The sequence below is a fragment of the Hordeum vulgare genome, unplaced genomic scaffold (genome assembly GCF_904849725.1).
Source record: "Hordeum vulgare subsp. vulgare unplaced genomic scaffold, MorexV3_pseudomolecules_assembly, whole genome shotgun sequence".
Classification (NCBI taxonomy): domain Eukaryota; kingdom Viridiplantae; phylum Streptophyta; class Magnoliopsida; order Poales; family Poaceae; genus Hordeum; species Hordeum vulgare.
Genome location: NW_025422716.1, coordinates 1 through 17,414, shown reverse-complemented (window position 1 = coordinate 17,414; position 17,414 = coordinate 1). Strand labels below are relative to the sequence as shown.

General features: G+C 36.0%; 1 protein-coding gene and 2 non-coding genes across 3 annotated transcripts; 1 reads left to right on the top strand and 2 right to left on the bottom strand.

Moving 5' to 3' along the window:
• Window positions 1-4,385: 4,385 nt before the first annotated feature.
• On the bottom strand, window positions 4,386-4,459 carry TRNAW-CCA. The gene has a single exon. It is a non-coding gene; the product is annotated as a tRNA-Trp (tRNA).
• Window positions 4,460-4,598: 139 nt separating this feature from the next.
• On the bottom strand, window positions 4,599-4,672 carry TRNAP-UGG. Its single transcript has one exon. It is a non-coding gene; the product is annotated as a tRNA-Pro (tRNA).
• Window positions 4,673-5,998: 1,326 nt separating this feature from the next.
• Window positions 5,999-12,158, top strand: LOC123423144 (30S ribosomal protein S18, chloroplastic). The gene has a single exon (XM_045107788.1). The coding sequence runs from the start codon at window positions 6,058-6,060 to the stop codon at window positions 6,568-6,570; it is 513 nt and encodes a 170-aa protein (XP_044963723.1). The 5' UTR covers window positions 5,999-6,057; the 3' UTR covers window positions 6,571-12,158.
• Window positions 12,159-17,414: the final 5,256 nt, after the last annotated feature.

The following is a 17,414-nucleotide window of genomic DNA, read 5'->3' as shown; positions in this document are numbered from 1 at the left end:
CCTTTTCCATTTTACCAAAATTCTTTCTATTTATACCTGCTTTAAGGTATTCATCATTGCAGTACAACTGTTGCAGTAGAATGCCAACAAATTCGTGTATAGGGAACTAGATTAGCTTAGCTACCTATCTAATTTATTGTAGAAATTCTGGGATCTGTGATTGGACATGGAAAATAGAAATACTTTTTCTTGGGTAAAGGAACAGATAACTCGATCGATTTCTGTATCGATCATGATATACGTAATAACTCGGACATCTATTTCAAATGCATATCCCATTTTTGCGCAGCAGGGTTATGAAAACCCACGAGAAGCAACTGGGCGAATTGTATGTGCCAATTGCCATTTAGCTAGCAAGCCCGTCGATATTGAAGTTCCCCAAGCTGTGCTTCCCGATACTGTATTTGAAGCAGTTCTTCGAATTCCTTATGATATGCAATTGAAACAAGTTCTTGCTAATGGAAAAAAGGGAGGGTTGAATGTAGGTGCTGTTCTTATTTTGCCCGAGGGATTTGAATTAGCGCCGCCCGACCGTATTTCCCCTGAGTTAAAAGAAAAGATAGGAAATCTTGCTTTTCAGAGTTATCGTCCCGATAAAAAAAATATTCTTGTGATAGGCCCTGTTCCCGGTAAGAAATATAGTGAAATTGTCTTTCCCATTCTTTCCCCTGATCCTGCTACGAAGAAAGATGCTCATTTCTTAAAATATCCTATATATGTAGGGGGAAACCGAGGAAGAGGACAGATCTATCCTGATGGTAGCAAGAGTAACAATACAGTCTATAATGCTACGTCAACAGGTATAGTAAGAAAAATACTACGTAAAGAAAAAGGGGGGTATGAAATATCCATAGTTGATGCATCAGATGGACGCCAAGTGATTGATATTATACCTCCCGGACCAGAACTTCTTGTTTCAGAGGGGGAATCCATCAAGATTGATCAACCATTAACAAGCAATCCTAATGTGGGAGGTTTTGGTCAGGGGGACGCAGAAATCGTGCTTCAGGATCCATTACGTGTCCAAGGCCTTTTGTTCTTCTTCGCATCCGTTATTTTGGCACAAGTTTTTTTGGTTCTCAAAAAGAAACAGTTTGAAAAGGTTCAATTGTACGAAATGAATTTCTAGGTCCCGGAATTTCTTACCATCAAGTTGGTAAAAAGCCTCGATTTATTGGCAATTGCTAGAATTATCTATGATCTTTTTTGGAAATCCTTTTTTTGTTTAGACTTTTTTTTGTTTACGAGATGTCTGGAATTCCTTATTTATATCTCATGCAAAAGAAGAGAATCCAAGGCAAAGGCGAGAACAATAAAATTTAAATTTCTTTCGAGGGATTGCAGGTCTTCTTAATCGTCTATTCGGCACAAGAAAAAGGCTTTTTCTTGTGCCGATTCTTCTTGTATCAAAATAAGAATCCTTTTTCTTCCTAATTCGTCAAAGATTACTTTACTATTTCTTCTTTATTCGGGTCTGTCTCTTGGGCCTCTTTTTCTTTTGCTTAGGTTTAGCCGAGGTAGTGGACAAACAGAGGGGAAGAAAATATGGCGGGGGACAAATTTCTTGTGATTGTAAGCAAATAGAATTGCTTGGCTTGTTTAATTAAGTTTAACTTCAAACTTACAGAAATTTTGCAAAAAAAAGTAAACTCTTCCATTGAAGGTTTTTTTTTTATTTTTAGGCTAGTTGAATAGTTTTGATTAAGGTTTTATTAGTTTATTACTCGAAACTAAATCAAGGATTTTCAGGATACTTCCTTTGTGGAATAAGATATTGGATCCTCGAGTGATCTCTTTTTCTTGTTGCTTCATAAGAGTGAATCGAATAGATTCAATTCGCGTTATAAGAGTAAAAATTCCGCGGGTCCTTTCCGCTCTAATCAGATAAAGGGGGTAAGGACCCGCTAAGCTCCTACTTTTTCATGTTTACAATCTGGTCCCTCCGATTACTATAGAGATGAACCCAATCCAGAATATGAACCATAAAAGAAAACACCTACTAAACCAATCACAGGAATACCAGCTACAGTACCTATCAGCCAAAGAGGAATTCTTCCAGTAGTATCGGCCATTTCCCCTACTTTCCTCCACATTTTATCAATTGGTCATGCTAGAGACAAAAACAGTCATGGGTAGTTATAAGGATGGTATCTTTCCAAATGGGATAAGAGAATTCTTATTAGTCTCTTTCTTTCTCTCAATTGAAGAAGTAATTGGAAAATAAAACAGCAAGTACAAAAATGAGTAATAAACCCCAGTATAGACTGGTACGATTCAATTCAACATTTTGTTCATTCGGGTTTGATTGTGTCATAGTTCTATAGTTGGAATTTGGTTTATCGTTGGATGAACTGCATTGCTGATATTGATCCCAAGAAAAAAACAGTAGGTACAGCTAGTCCGTGAATAGCCAGCCATCGCACTGTAAAAATAGGATAGGTTCGATCTATGGTCATTGAGGGCCTCCTAAAAGGATCTACTAAATTCATCGAGTTGTTCTAAAGAATCAAAACGGTCGGTTATTAACGGAATTCCTTGTCGGCTTTCCGTGAAATATTCGTTTGGCCTAGGACTTCCAAACACGTCATAAGCTAAACCCGTACTGACAAATAACCAACCCGCAATGAATAGGGAAGGTATAGTAATGCTATGAATAACCCAGTATCGAATACTGGTAATAATATCAGCAAAAGAACGTTCTCCCGTGCTTCCAGACATGCTGAACTCCCAAAATTTTTGTACATTCAAAAAAGGAATTGATTCCGTAAAAGATGGGATCAACCAGTAAATAGAAAATTACTGATATTTCATCCTTGTGAGATTGTCAATTTTGTACCAAAGGTGTATTTTGAGTATACCGAATTAGTATAGCTATCCTTCCTATGGCACAGCAATCTGGTTTTGCCTGGTTCCGAAACATAATTACTTTTTTTTGTCTATAGGTAAGCTATATGTTATTCAAGGCGTCAATAGAAAACCCCTTTTTTGTAGGTTCTATTTATTTTCCTTGGCTTCGGAATAATAGAGTAATTCGGAATAGCAGCCAAAATCTTGGGAAAATCTAAGTTAATGATCAATAGGTTTGGATAAATAATTTAGGAAGGATATTCTCATACTGACACAATACAAGGACAAGTATATATATGTGAAATTTATCCTTTCATAATTCGTAATTAATCCTTGTCTTGTTTGTTGGATTAGGTCTAACTTTCTTGACCAAACTGCGAGCGTGGAACTTTACGAGATGAAATAGGGAAAGACAGAAGATAGAATAGAACTTAAAAGGATAATTGAAGTGACTCGTCTTCGAATCTACTTTGGTTGGAGTTCGAAAAAGGAATAAAAATAAAGTAAATTCAAGGAAGAGCTTTCTTTTTTTTTTAACAGACCCTCGGGAGGTCGTGGAATGCTTTTCTTCTCCTCTTATTCCATATAGAATACAATCAGTTAAAATTAAAATAAGAAGGAATAGGGGAATATTCGATCGTTCAGTCCAAAAAGAGGGTCCTATTGAAAAAGAAATTATCCAAAATAGAAAGAAGTTTTTTTTTCAAATTCAATTGTTTATTTATCTCTTATTCCGAAATTTCCCTGAAAATCCAATTTCATTTTTTCATTCAATGGGGTTATATGATCTAGTTCTTAATATTATTACTTTACTCAATTGAAAAATTCCATAACAAATCTCTTGATTCGAAATTAGGGACTCATGTATCATCTGATGAATCCACTTTCTTTTACACTTCTGTATCTCACTCTATCTTGTTTTTTAGTATTATCTAAAATAACTGATGAATTATGAATTTTCCATAACTTAGGTAAATGCTTTACCAACATATGTAGTGTAGTAAAAAAAAATAAATGGAATTTAACTCTTTCATGCTTACTTTAACTAGTTATTTCGGTTTTCTACTGGCTGCTTTAACTATAACCCCAGCTCTATTTATTGGCTTGAACAAGATACGTCTTATTTGAATTGACTGAATAATAATAATTCAGAAAAGCAAAATCTTTCTTTGGGATTCCTGATATTCTACGACTCTTTTCCAGACTAATTAGGAATTCTTTTCTTGGTCATTGAGATTCGTGGATAATTTAGAGTACTATTTAGGGATAGATCGTACCTCTTTTTTTATCCCCCCGAACAAATCGAAATGATTGAAGTTTTTCTATTTGGAATCGTCTTAGGCCTAATTCCTATTACTTTAGCGGGATTATTCGTGACTGCGTATTTGCAATACAGGCGTGGGGATCAGTTGGATCTTTGATTGAGTCATTTTTTTTTTTTTATTGACCTCCTCTCTGGTCTGGAGGAGGTCAAATTGGAGTTACAATTCAATTTTGTTAAATTATTTTACTCTGCTTCGACATAAGATAGATGGAATCACGCTCTGTAGGATTTGAACCTACGACATCGGGTTTTGGAGACCCGCGTTCTACCGAACTGAACTAAGAGCGCTTTCATTCATTCAAAAAGAAAATCTTTTTCTATTCCTAATGTATCTCACGTACGTATAGTCTCCACAAATTCCAGTTATACCCACTTTACTTTAATTGATCTCGTTGCTACTGCCTATAAAGAAGAAAGAAGTAATAGGTAGGGATGACAGGATTTGAACCTGTGACATTTTGTACCCAAAACAAACGCGCTACCAAGCTGCGCTACATCCCTTTTCCAAATTAAATTGTTGTGCAATGCCATTGTACACAATTCCTGTCTTCTTTTCCACATCATAATTTTCTTATTCTTTCTCTATCTATATATAGAACCCTCGTGTCATTTCTTCTTTTTGGTCTCATATAATTAAGGAATTATATACAGCTAAAATCCAATAGAATTTCGCCTATAAAAGAAAGATTACTTTTCCTTGATAATATATAGGAAGAAGGGGTCATCTTTTTATTTTTTAGGGATAGGACAATTTCGGAAAATTTCGTCGATTATGGTTCAGTTTATATATAGCATAAGTTTATGATCATATATGTATTCCAACAAGGAAGGAGGATTTTCAATGCGGGATATAAAAACATATCTCTCTGTAGCACCCGTGCTAAGTACTCTATGGTTTGGTGCTTTAGCAGGTTTATTGATAGAAATTAATCGTTTATTCCCGGATGCTTTGTCATTCCCTTTTTTTTAATTCTAGTTATTGCTATGGGAGGGATAGATTTCTTCGTGATATGACAAAATTTTATCTTATCCTTTTCAATCTTTTTTTAGTATCGGAAGGAAAAAGAAAGAAAAGATGGATTGGGTTGAACCTCAGAGTCATTAAAAATTTGGTAAACCCTATTTTTAAAAATAGAAATTCAATTTAAAGGGGTACCCAAGCTAAATCAGGCCTCAGAAATCAGAGCATAGAAAAAGGCGGGGCTGACTAATTAAATGAAAGGATTTCGAACCAAAATCTTTGCTAATTCGACAAGGATTGTATTCTTTAATTATTTCTCTATTTTTTATTACTTAATTTAAGAATAAAAAAAAATTATTCTAATGAATTTTATTCTTCTTCTTCGGATTCAAAATAGAAGAATAAAAGAATAAGTAGAAGAATTAAATTAAGTCAATCCAAAAGGAAAAGGAGGTTCATGGCCAAGGGAAAAGATGTTAGAATCAGAGTTATTTTGGAATGCATCAGTTGTGTTCGAAAAGGTGCCAATGAGGAATCGACGGGGATTTCTAGATATAGTACTCAAAAGAATCGCCACAATACACCCGGACAATTAGAATTCAAAAAATTTTGTCGTTATTGTCGCAAGCATACGACTCATCACGAAATAAAGAAATAGGAACATCGTGTATTCGATCTTTCCAAACAACAGAAAGAGTAAGAACTTCATATTTTATATATAAATAAAACATAGTATAGAATACAAAATACAAATCAACTCATCTGATTTCCGGTCGATATTATTTCATATGTATAGAGGGTATTCATATACTATAAATATGAATCAAATAAGATATGGATCAAAGAAAAACTACTTCTTCTGGATCCTAAATTAATAAAATAAAGAAGTGCATTTTCCAATTTTAAATTAAATAAGGAATAAATCATGTATACATCTAAACAACCTTTTCTTAAATCTAAGCAACCCTTTAGTAAATCCAAGCAAACTTTTAATAAATCCAAGCAACCCTTTCGTAAATCCAAGCAAACTTTTCGTAAATTCAAACAACCTTTTCGTAAATCTAAACAACCTTTTCGTAGGCGTCCCCGGATTGGCCCGGGAGATCGAATTGATTATAGAAACATGAGTTTAATTAATAGATTTATTAGTGAACAAGGAAAAATATTATCGAGACGAATAAATAGATTAACCTTGAAACAACAACGATTAATTACTCTTGCTATAAAACAGGCTCGTATTTTATCTTTTTTACCGTTTCGTAACTATGAGAACGAAAAACAATTTCAAGCCCAGTCAATTTCAATAATTACAGGTTCTAGACCCAGAAAAAATAGACATATTCCTCAATTAACGCAAAAGTACAATTCCAATCGAAACTTAAGAAACTACAACCAAAATTTAAGAAACAACAACCGGAACTTAAGTTCCGATTGTTGATGTTTTATTCGAATTCGCAAGGGCCAGACCTATATATATTATAAAGAAAGTAATCCAGCTCGTCGATTCCTACCACTTAATCTTAATTTATTGTATCTTCCCGGAGTTCCCTCTCCGGGAATTCATCTTTTATTATTCCAGTATATTACTTTATTTATACCTTTAATTGATGATCTTTATTTTATTGGAAATCGTGTAAAGATTATTTGGATTTGATACAGCTACTTGTGCAAGCATTTTACGATTAAGAATCAATTTCTTCTTGTACAGGTTGTGTATTAATTTACTATAACTATCGAATACTTTATATACCCGCGTTGCTGCGTTTATCCGAGTGATCCACAAACGACGAAAATCCCTCTTTTGCCTACCTCTATCTCGATGAGAGGAAACAAAAGCTCTTTTTACTTGTTGGGTAATCATTCGATTAAGTCTTAAATGAGCCCCTCTAAAGTTTGAGGCAAATGAACGCATTTTTGTTCGTCGTCTCCGGGCTATATATCCTCGCGGAACTCTGGTCATTGAATCAAATTAACCTTAATGAATAACTAATGATTTCTCTTCTTTTAGCCACCCTTTTTCTCATTAATAACAAAACTAATTATTCCGATATATAAAATATTAATTCCAATGGCTTTTGCTATAGTAACCTTCCCAACCACGATTTTTTATTCCACTCCGTTCAGTTATTTCTATACGAAATAACAAATTCATTCTAAATAATACTAAAAAAAATAGTGGGTTCCATCGTTTCTATGGTTCCCTTTTAAACGGTGAGGCCCTCTCTATACACCGGAGCCCTTTCTTTCATCAAAAAGTATTACGAACTTGTATAGTTCACATTCTTTGGCTCTACCTATCCATTATAGAGTAAATAGCTCTTTTCACAATAAGAGTTATCCATACAGTGACGGTATTTAATTATGAAAGTTGGCTAAGTAGCTGACCCTGTTAGTCCGTTCTTTATAAGATAAAAGAGCATAAGCCTTTTTCTTTTTATTACTATTTCCTCCGCTTAATGGATAACCATTTGCTACCAATGGGAGAATTGCTTCTTATTTCCAAATTTAGATAATTCGATTTGCACCAAAGGAAACCAGAAATTCCATATACCATAGAAATCTAGGATAGAGAAGCTATATCCTATTCATTGGTACTAATCAGGGATACTTCAAATTTTTTTTATATTTGTTTGAAGTCATGATCTGAACGAGTCGCACATACACCCTAGCACATGTTCCTCGACGCTGAGGGCATCCTTTAAGCGCAGCCGTTTTTCTAGCATTTCGTATTGGCTGTCTTGCGTTTCTAATAAGTTGTTTAACCGTTGGCATGTTGTATGTATATAGAAAAAAATGGATTGGTTTAGATCCATCTTAACCTGATGATTGCTCATCATGAAGTCTTTCTATTTTCTATTAAATCGAGGAAAACACGAATTTAGCTGTGAAATAACTTTACAAGAAATCCGGACACTACCAATCCTTAAACATTTCCGGAAACCACACTGGATCAGTATCGCAGTGCTTGTCAATCATTTCATCCCCTACAATATCGACAAGTCCATAAGCTTTGGCTTCGTCTGCTGACATAAAAACATCCCTTTCCATGTCTTCGGATACAACCCAAAAAGGCTTGCCTGTTCTTAGTGCATAAACCCTTGTGATCATTTCGCGAACTTTGTGTAACTCTTCTACTTCTAGTAAAAATTCTGGTGTCCTTGCCCGATAATAAGCACTAGCAGGTTGGTGAAGCATAATCCTCGCGTGAGGGAATGCTATACGCTTGGCGGGTTCTCCTCCAAGCAGAATGAAGGACGCCATGGACGCGGCTATTCCGAGGCATATTGTATATATATCTGGTGTCACCGTTTGCATCGTATCAAAAATAGCCATTCCTGAGATTAGCCAACCGCCTGGGGAGTTTATAAACAAAAAAATATCACTAATTCCATCTTCTATACTCAGATATACCATGAGACCTGTAATATGATTCGTGATCTCGCAACGAATCTCTTGACCTAAAAAAAGTGTCCTTTCTCGATACATAACATTGTATAAGTCAACCCAAGTCGCTTCTTCATCTCCAGGAATCCGGTAAGGTACTTTTGGAACACCAATGGGCATATTAGATTAATATTATTAAATTTAAGTAAGAAACACTTTAATATGGAAACGTAAGAATGGAACAGAAAGAAAGAATCTGCAGTTTATTGTCTTAATTTTTATTCTTATTCTATTCTATTTTATTCTTATTCTATTCTATATGAATACTATAGATTCTATTAATACATAGATGGAAAGGTTATACATATAAGAAAGGTAAGACAGATTGAATAAAGAAAAAGGAATGGGTGATTCGAATGCTAAACAAAGAGGGGTAGCGATCTATTCTTCGTTTTTTCCAAATTGGCCAAGTTACCCATTGCATATTGGCACTTATCGAGTATAGAATAGATCTGCTTCTCTTTCTTCTTATGAACAGAATTGGCTTCTTATTTTTAATGGAATGAAATAAATATTCGCGCTTTCTGACACAGAATCCCCTAGAAGGGTTAGGTACAATGGATAATCTTTTTCAATGCGATAAAATAAAGCGACATCGTGTCTATTTTTCTTTGCTAAAGGGGTATTTCCATGGGTTTGCCTTGGTATCGTGTTCATACTGTCGTATTGAATGATCCGGGTCGATTGCTTGCGGTGCATATAATGCACACAGCTCTAGTTTCTGGTTGGGCTGGCTCAATGGCTTTATACGAATTAGCAGTTTTTGATCCCTCTGATCCTGTTCTGGATCCAATGTGGAGACAAGGTATGTTCGTAATTCCCTTCATGACTCGTTTAGGAATAACGGATTCGTGGGGTGGTTGGAGTATTTCAGGAGGAACTGTAACAAATCCGGGTATTTGGAGTTATGAAGGTGTGGCAGCTACGCATATTGTGTTTTCTGGCTTGTGTTTCTTGGCAGCGATCTGGCATTGGGTATATTGGGACCTAGAAATATTCTCTGATGAGCGGACGGGAAAACCCTCTTTGGATTTGCCCAAGATCTTTGGAATTCATTTATTTCTTGCAGGGGTGGCTTGCTTTGGCTTTGGGGCATTTCATGTAACGGGTTTGTATGGTCCTGGGATATGGGTATCCGATCCTTATGGACTAACTGGAAAAGTACAAGCTGTAAATCCAGCGTGGGGTGCAGAAGGTTTTGATCCTTTTGTTCCGGGGGGAATAGCTTCTCATCATATTGCTGCGGGTACATTGGGTATATTAGCGGGCTTATTCCATCTTAGTGTCCGTCCGCCTCAACGTCTATATAAAGGATTACGTATGGGCAATATTGAAACTGTACTTTCCAGTAGTATCGCTGCTGTTTTTTTTGCAGCTTTCGTAGTTGCTGGAACTATGTGGTATGGGTCAGCAACGACCCCAATCGAATTATTTGGGCCTACTCGTTATCAGTGGGATCAGGGATACTTTCAGCAAGAAATATATCGAAGAGTTAGCAATGGTTTAGCCGAAAATCTTAGTTTATCAGAAGCTTGGTCTAAAATTCCCGAAAAATTAGCCTTTTATGATTATATTGGTAATAATCCGGCAAAAGGGGGATTATTCAGAGCGGGCTCAATGGACAATGGGGATGGAATAGCTGTTGGATGGTTAGGACATCCCGTCTTTAGAGATAAAGAAGGACGTGAGCTTTTTGTACGCCGTATGCCTACTTTTTTTGAAACATTTCCGGTTGTTTTGGTAGATGAGGAGGGAATTGTTAGAGCGGACGTTCCTTTTAGAAGAGCAGAATCCAAATATAGTGTTGAACAAGTAGGCGTAACGGTGGAGTTCTATGGTGGCGAACTTAATGGAGTAAATTATTCTGATCCTGCTACTGTAAAAAAATATGCGAGGCGTTCTCAATTAGGGGAAATTTTTGAATTAGACCGGGCTACTTTGAAATCCGATGGTGTTTTTCGCAGCAGTCCAAGGGGTTGGTTCACTTTTGGTCATGCTACCTTTGCTTTGCTCTTCTTTTTCGGACACATTTGGCATGGCGCTAGAACATTGTTCCGAGATGTTTTTGCTGGTATTGATCCAGATTTGGATGCTCAAGTGGAATTTGGAACATTCCAAAAAGTGGGAGATCCAACTACAAAGAAACAGGCAGTCTGATACACATTGTTATGGTATCTTTCACCTCTCTTTTTTGATTTGACATCTCCCATCCTTTCTTTGACTCTTTTTCTTTCTTTATATGGGAAATTCTCCCAAATGACAAATGAATAGGTGTGGAAGTTATAATTGTAAATAAACCACGATCGAATCTATGGAAGCATTGGTTTATACGTTCCTTTTAGTTTCGACTTTAGGGATAATTTTTTTCGCTATCTTCTTCCGAGAACCACCTAAGGTTCCACCAACTCCAACTAAAAGAATAAAATAATTTCATTTAAGTAAGAAGTCTCCCAGATAGGGGGACTTCTTACTTAAATTAGTCTCCGTGTTCTTCGAATGGATCTCTTAATTGTTGAGAGGGTTGCCCAAACGCGGTATATAAGGCATACCCAGTAAAGCTTACAAGTAAACCAGATATGGAGATGGCGACTAAAGTTGCTGTTTCCATTTTTATAGAATTTCAAGATTACAATGGATCTACGAAAAGATCGTGTATTTACAACTACAACGGAATAGTATACAAAGTCAACACCAATGATTAAATATAATTTATGGCTACACAAACCGTTGAAGATAGTTCTAAACCTAGGCCAAAACGAACTGGTGCAGGTAGTTTACTGAAACCCTTGAATTCGGAATATGGGAAAGTCGCCCCGGGTTGGGGGACTACTCCTTTTATGGGGGTCGCAATGGCTTTATTCGCTATATTCCTATCTATCATTTTAGAAATTTATAATTCTTCCATTTTACTGGATGGAATTTTAACCAATTAGGTTTCTACTAACTAAAACTAGGAAGTCAGAGTTTTTCCATCCAAAAAAGCCTTTCTAGTTTAAGCTCTACATTTCTAGATATTATGGTAGTTCGACCGCGGAATTTTTTTGTTTCGGTATCTCTGGAATATGAGTGTGTGACTTGTTAGAATTGATCCTATTGATAATACATAGAAAGGGCCTGTTATCTCTATCAAGATGATTCTAATTCGTCAGATATTATTTATTCTAGTATCTGGAACACGAAATAGATAGAGTGGATCAAAAAAAATGGAACTATGATTCATACTCACTATTAAGACCTCGCAACCAGACTGAAAAATTCAAGTAGTTCTTAAATAAAAATAAAAAAGAAATTTTCTTCCTTACAATTTTGTTTGCCCAAAAGACAACTTTTTTTCTATCGATTTTGTCGAGTCATTACACTGATTCAATTTCAATAAATGATTATCAAGCGGTTCTTATTCGAAGAACCCTTGCCTTTTGTTTAGCTTGAGACTAAATCATCGTGGCTCTAGTATGAATCTAAGGTTTTAATTGAACTGATTCATAGGATCACAACAAGATAATTTCTATATTACGCATAAAAAAAAATCCAAAATAGGGAAGAGAAAAGTCAAGAAGCCTCTAATGACCAACATAAGGGAAAGGAAGAAAGAAAGACGCGCCAACTTGAGATTTTTTGGCATTATCATCACAAAGAAGATATTCCGGATTTTTTTTATTTGCTATCTTCAAGGCAAATCGACCCGATTCAGTGGCTGATGAAGTTTTGAACCTTTTTTCTAATATTCGTTGAAAATTTGTGTGTTTCTGCTTGAGCCGTACGAGATGAAATTTTCATATACGGCTCTTAGAGGGGGGCGTGGGTTAGTTACCTATCTCAATAAAGTATATGATTGGTTTGAGGAACGTCTTGAGATTCAGGCAATTGCGGATGATATAACTAGTAAATATGTTCCTCCCCATGTCAACATATTTTATTGTTTAGGGGGAATTACACTTACTTGTTTTCTAGTACAAGTCGCTACCGGTTTTGCTATGACTTTTTACTACCGACCAACCGTTACAGAGGCTTTTTCCTCGGTTCAATACATAATGACCGAGGCCAACTTTGGTTGGTTAATCCGATCAGTTCATCGATGGTCAGCAAGTATGATGGTTTTAATGATGATCCTGCATGTATTTCGTGTGTATCTCACAGGGGGATTTAAAAAACCCCGTGAATTAACTTGGGTGACAGGTGTGGTTTTGGCTGTTTTGACTGCATCATTTGGTGTAACTGGTTATTCTTTGCCTTGGGATCAAATTGGCTATTGGGCAGTCAAAATTGTGACAGGTGTACCTGACGCCATTCCGGTAATAGGATCGCCTTTAGTGGAGTTATTACGCGGAAGTGCTAGTGTGGGCCAATCCACTTTGACTCGTTTTTATAGTTTACATACCTTTGTACTGCCTCTGCTTACTGCCGTATTTATGTTAATGCACTTTCCAATGATACGTAAGCAAGGTATTTCGGGTCCTTTATAGGGAAGGCATATCATAGAGAATTCTAATTCTCATATATCATATCGGGTAGGTTGTGGTATTTCATTGCTACAAGCATGGGTTATTGTAAAATAACACATGTCATTTGGATACTTCTCTTCAACTCCGAAGTATTTTTATACGATACAAATAGTTGAAGTTAATTTTACGAAAGAAAAAAGGCGGATTATGGGAGTGTGTGACTTGAATTATTGATTTGGCCATGCAGATAAAGAATTGGATCTGCCACATTAGAATTCACAACCAAAGGTGTCTCCGCATCCAATCAACATGTAAGTCCCCTACCTAGGAAGGATAGGCTGGTTCACTTGAGGAGAATATCTTCTATGATCATACCGCAACCATGTCATCCATGAACAGGCTCCGTAAGATCCCATAGAGTGGAAATGGAATCAGTCATGTGACATGATCCAATTCTCTATTTATTACACTTACCTTTTTATTATAGTATGGAAATGCATTCATTTTCTTTGCATCGATTGTGATCCGCAATACTATCGGAGTAAAAGAAGGGATCTAAGGAAGAATGTAGGCTAAACTTTTTGATTTTTTATTAGTAACAAGTAAATATTTTGTTTGGAGGTAAGAAACTTGCGATATTGAGGGGATAAATACCAACTAATCAAGAGACATGAGACAATCCACAAAGCAATTGATCATGATCAAATTTGTAAGCCCACTTGGATATTGAGCATTTACCCATAAGAATAGGATTATTTTCAATGAGTAGTGGTAGGTGCAACTTTGGAAAAGAGAATCTGATAAAGCTTTTTTTGTCTAGAGTCATTGAGTCATTATATACCTTAATTCTATTAAGGATCTTCCGCGGTCTTATTTCTTTCACTCTTGCTCGAGCCGGATGATGATAAATTCTCATGTCCGGTTCCTTTGGGGGATGGATCCTAAAGAGTTCACCTATCCCAATAACAAAGAAACCAGACTTAAATGATCCTGTATTAAGAGCTAAATTAGCTAAAGGGATGGGACATAATTATTACGGGGAACCCGCATGGCCCAACGATCTTTTATATATTTTTCCAGTAGTAATTCTAGGTACTATTGCATGTAATGTAGGTTTAGCGGTTCTCGAGCCATCAATGATTGGTGAACCGGCAGACCCGTTTGCAACTCCTTTGGAAATATTACCCGAGTGGTACTTCTTTCCCGTGTTTCAAATACTCCGTACGGTACCCAATAAGTTATTGGGCGTTCTCTTAATGGTTTCTGTGCCAACAGGCTTATTGACAGTACCTTTTCTAGAGAATGTCAATAAATTCCAAAATCCATTTCGCCGCCCAGTAGCTACGACCGTTTTTTTAATCGGTACTGTAGTAGCTCTTTGGTTAGGTATTGGAGCAACACTACCCATTGATAAATCGTTAACTTTAGGTCTTTTTTAGATTTTTTTTGATTCATTCAACCATGAAGTACCATAGGTATCTAGGAAATAGTTACTTCCAAGTAGAATCTTCCCTAGATACCTAAAATCCATTTTATTATTTTATTATGATCCATTTCGCGAAAATATAGATTGTACCAAAGATGCAAAATTGTTTTCTTTTTTCTTTTTATTCTATTCTAACTCGAAAAAGAAGAAGAAAAAAAATTGCAATGGATTTAAAACGAGAGTTTATTCTTAAGTAAATCAATTGGGAGATGCTTCTCTAGAGTGTCCCATATATGTTTTCTATCTTCCATACGAAAACTGTCAATTCTCATAAGATCTTCTTCAGTCTTACTCAAAAGGTCCAATAGTGTATGTATATTGGCCCTTTTTAGACAATTATATGTTCTAGAAGTTAATTCTAATTGATCAATAAAAATACAATTCAATGGAATTCCTTTTTTGTTTTTCTTTAGATTAGTTAATCTTTTTTGAAAAGTAAAAAGGGGTGGAGTAAACCTGTTTTTATTTTCTTCGAAACTAGTGCCCTCTTCCTCGGCGTGTAGAAAAGGAAGAAATAAATCAATCAAATTACGAGAAGCCTCATAAAGCGCTTCCTTAGGGGTTAAACTTCCATTAGTCCATATTTCTAGAAAAAGTATCTCGTGTTTTTCATTTCCATTCCCACAAGAAAAAATACTATAATTCACATTTCGAACAGGCATGGATACAGCATCTATAGGATAACTTCCATCTTGATAGTTCTTTCTGAGTTCTGTCTGATATCCACGATCTCTCTTGATCTGTAAATCAATACAGAAATCAATGGGCTCTGTCAAGTTAGCTATAGGTTGTGCCGTATCAACGGTTTCTACGGAAGGCGGTAAGATGATATCTTGAGCAGTTATGTATCTAGGACCTTTGACGCAAATTGATGCGTCTCTAACTCCATAGAGATTACTTCTCAATACAATTTCTTTCAAATTTAGTAAAATTTCTTGTACGGATTCTTCAATACCTGCTATTGTAGAATATTCGTGTGGCACGCTCCCAAATTTTGCACGTGTGATACATGTTCCTTCTATTTCGCCAAGTAAAGCTCTTCGCAAGGCAATACCAACGGTGTCCGCTTGACCTTTTCTAAGCGGGGACAGAATGAAACGACCATAATAAAGACGCTTACTATCTACTCTTGATTCAACACACTTCCACTGTAGTGTTTGAGTGGATCCTGCTACCTCCTCTCGAACCATAATAGACTAGTATTATTATTTTATCATTGAATCGTTTATTTCTCTTGAAAGTTGAAAGCGGGTTAATTCTTTTACAGACGTCTTTTTTTAGGTGGTCGACATCCATTATGCGGCATAGGTGTTACATCGCGTATACAACTTAATCGCACACCACTTTTAGCAATGGCTCGTAATGCGGCATCTCTTCCACTACCAGCGCCCTTTACCATAACTTCTGCTCGTTGCAAACCTACTGTACGAATAGCATCTACTGCTGTTCTTTGACCAGCATAGGGTGATGCTTTTCTTGAGCTTTTGAATCCACAAGTACCGGCCGAGGACCAGAAAACCACCCGACCTTGTGGGTCTGTAACAGTTATAATGGTATTGTTGAAACTAGCTTGAACATGAATAACCCCTTTTGTTATTCTACGTGCACTCTTCCGTAAACTAAAACGTGCATTCCTACGTAAACCAATACGCACTTTCTTACGTGAACCAATTTTTGGTATAGCTTTTGCCATATTTTATTATCTCATAAATATGAGTTAGAAATAAAAAAAAAGATACAAAGATATCCGTTTCAGGGTAAAATACACCCTTTACTTTAATTATTTGAAATTATTTTATTTGGAATTGGAACATTTCCGCGGGTACTTTTTTTTTACTTTTTAGACAGTAAAGTTCTTTTTCGAAAGATTACCCCTGTCTTTGTTTATGCTTCGGATTAGAGCAAATCACTCTAATTCGTCCACGCCTACGAATCAGTCGACATTTTGTACAAATTTTACGAACGGAAGCTCTTATTTTCATATTTCCGTATCCTTTTTTAAACTATGAATCTAATATTTTGGAAAAAAATAAGTCTCTTCGCTTGAATTTTAGAACTTAGAATTTATTACCCTAGAAAAAAAAAAGAAAAACCTAATCCTTTGAATCTTTGGTATTCTTCAAATCTTCGCTATCCTTCAAATCTTCGCTATCCTTCGAGTCTTCGATACGCTTCGAATCCTTATGGGGAAGTCTATAAATTATACGTCCCTTGCTTGAATCATAACGACTTACTTCAATTTTGACCCTATCCCCCATCAGTATTCGTATAGAACTAGACCGGATCTTTCCTGAAATATAGCCTAGGATGATGGTGTCATTCTCTAGCCGAACGCGGAACATTCCATTGGGTAGGGCTTCCGTAACTAAACCTTCAAAAGTAACTTTTGCTTCTCTCGGGTTTTTTTTTTCTCTCCTATTTTTTTTTTCTGTCATATTTTTTTCTCCTATTTTTCCATTTTTATTTTCAAAATAGGAAGGGCGAGGTAGAATTCGAGCACTATAGGCGGGGCGATTACCATATATAACATAAGACTTCTCCCCCAATTCTGTTTAGTCGAGCTTCTCGATCTGTCATTATCCCTCGAGAAGTAGAAAGAATAGCAATTCCCATTCCACCCAAAACTTTAGGAATTCCTTGATAGTTGGTATAAATTCGTAAGCCGGGTCGGCTAATACGCTTTAAAAAAGTTCTTGTTCTATATATTCCTTTTCGAGTCTTTCTCTTTTGATGTCGCAAAGTTGAAACCAAGAAATATCTGTTACGTTCCTGATGTTTCCGAACACTTTCAAGAAAACCCTCTCGTAGAAGTATTTTAACAATGTTTTCGGTAATATTTGTAGATACTACTCGAACTGTTCCTTTTTTATTCATGTCCGCGTTTCTTATAGAAGTTAGTAAATCAGCAAT

Bases quoted from the DNA above. Each gene is read 5' to 3' on its own strand.
- LOC123423144 (XM_045107788.1), top strand. From the start codon at position 6,058: ATGTATACATCTAAACAACCTTTTCTTAAATCTAAGCAACCCTTTAGT.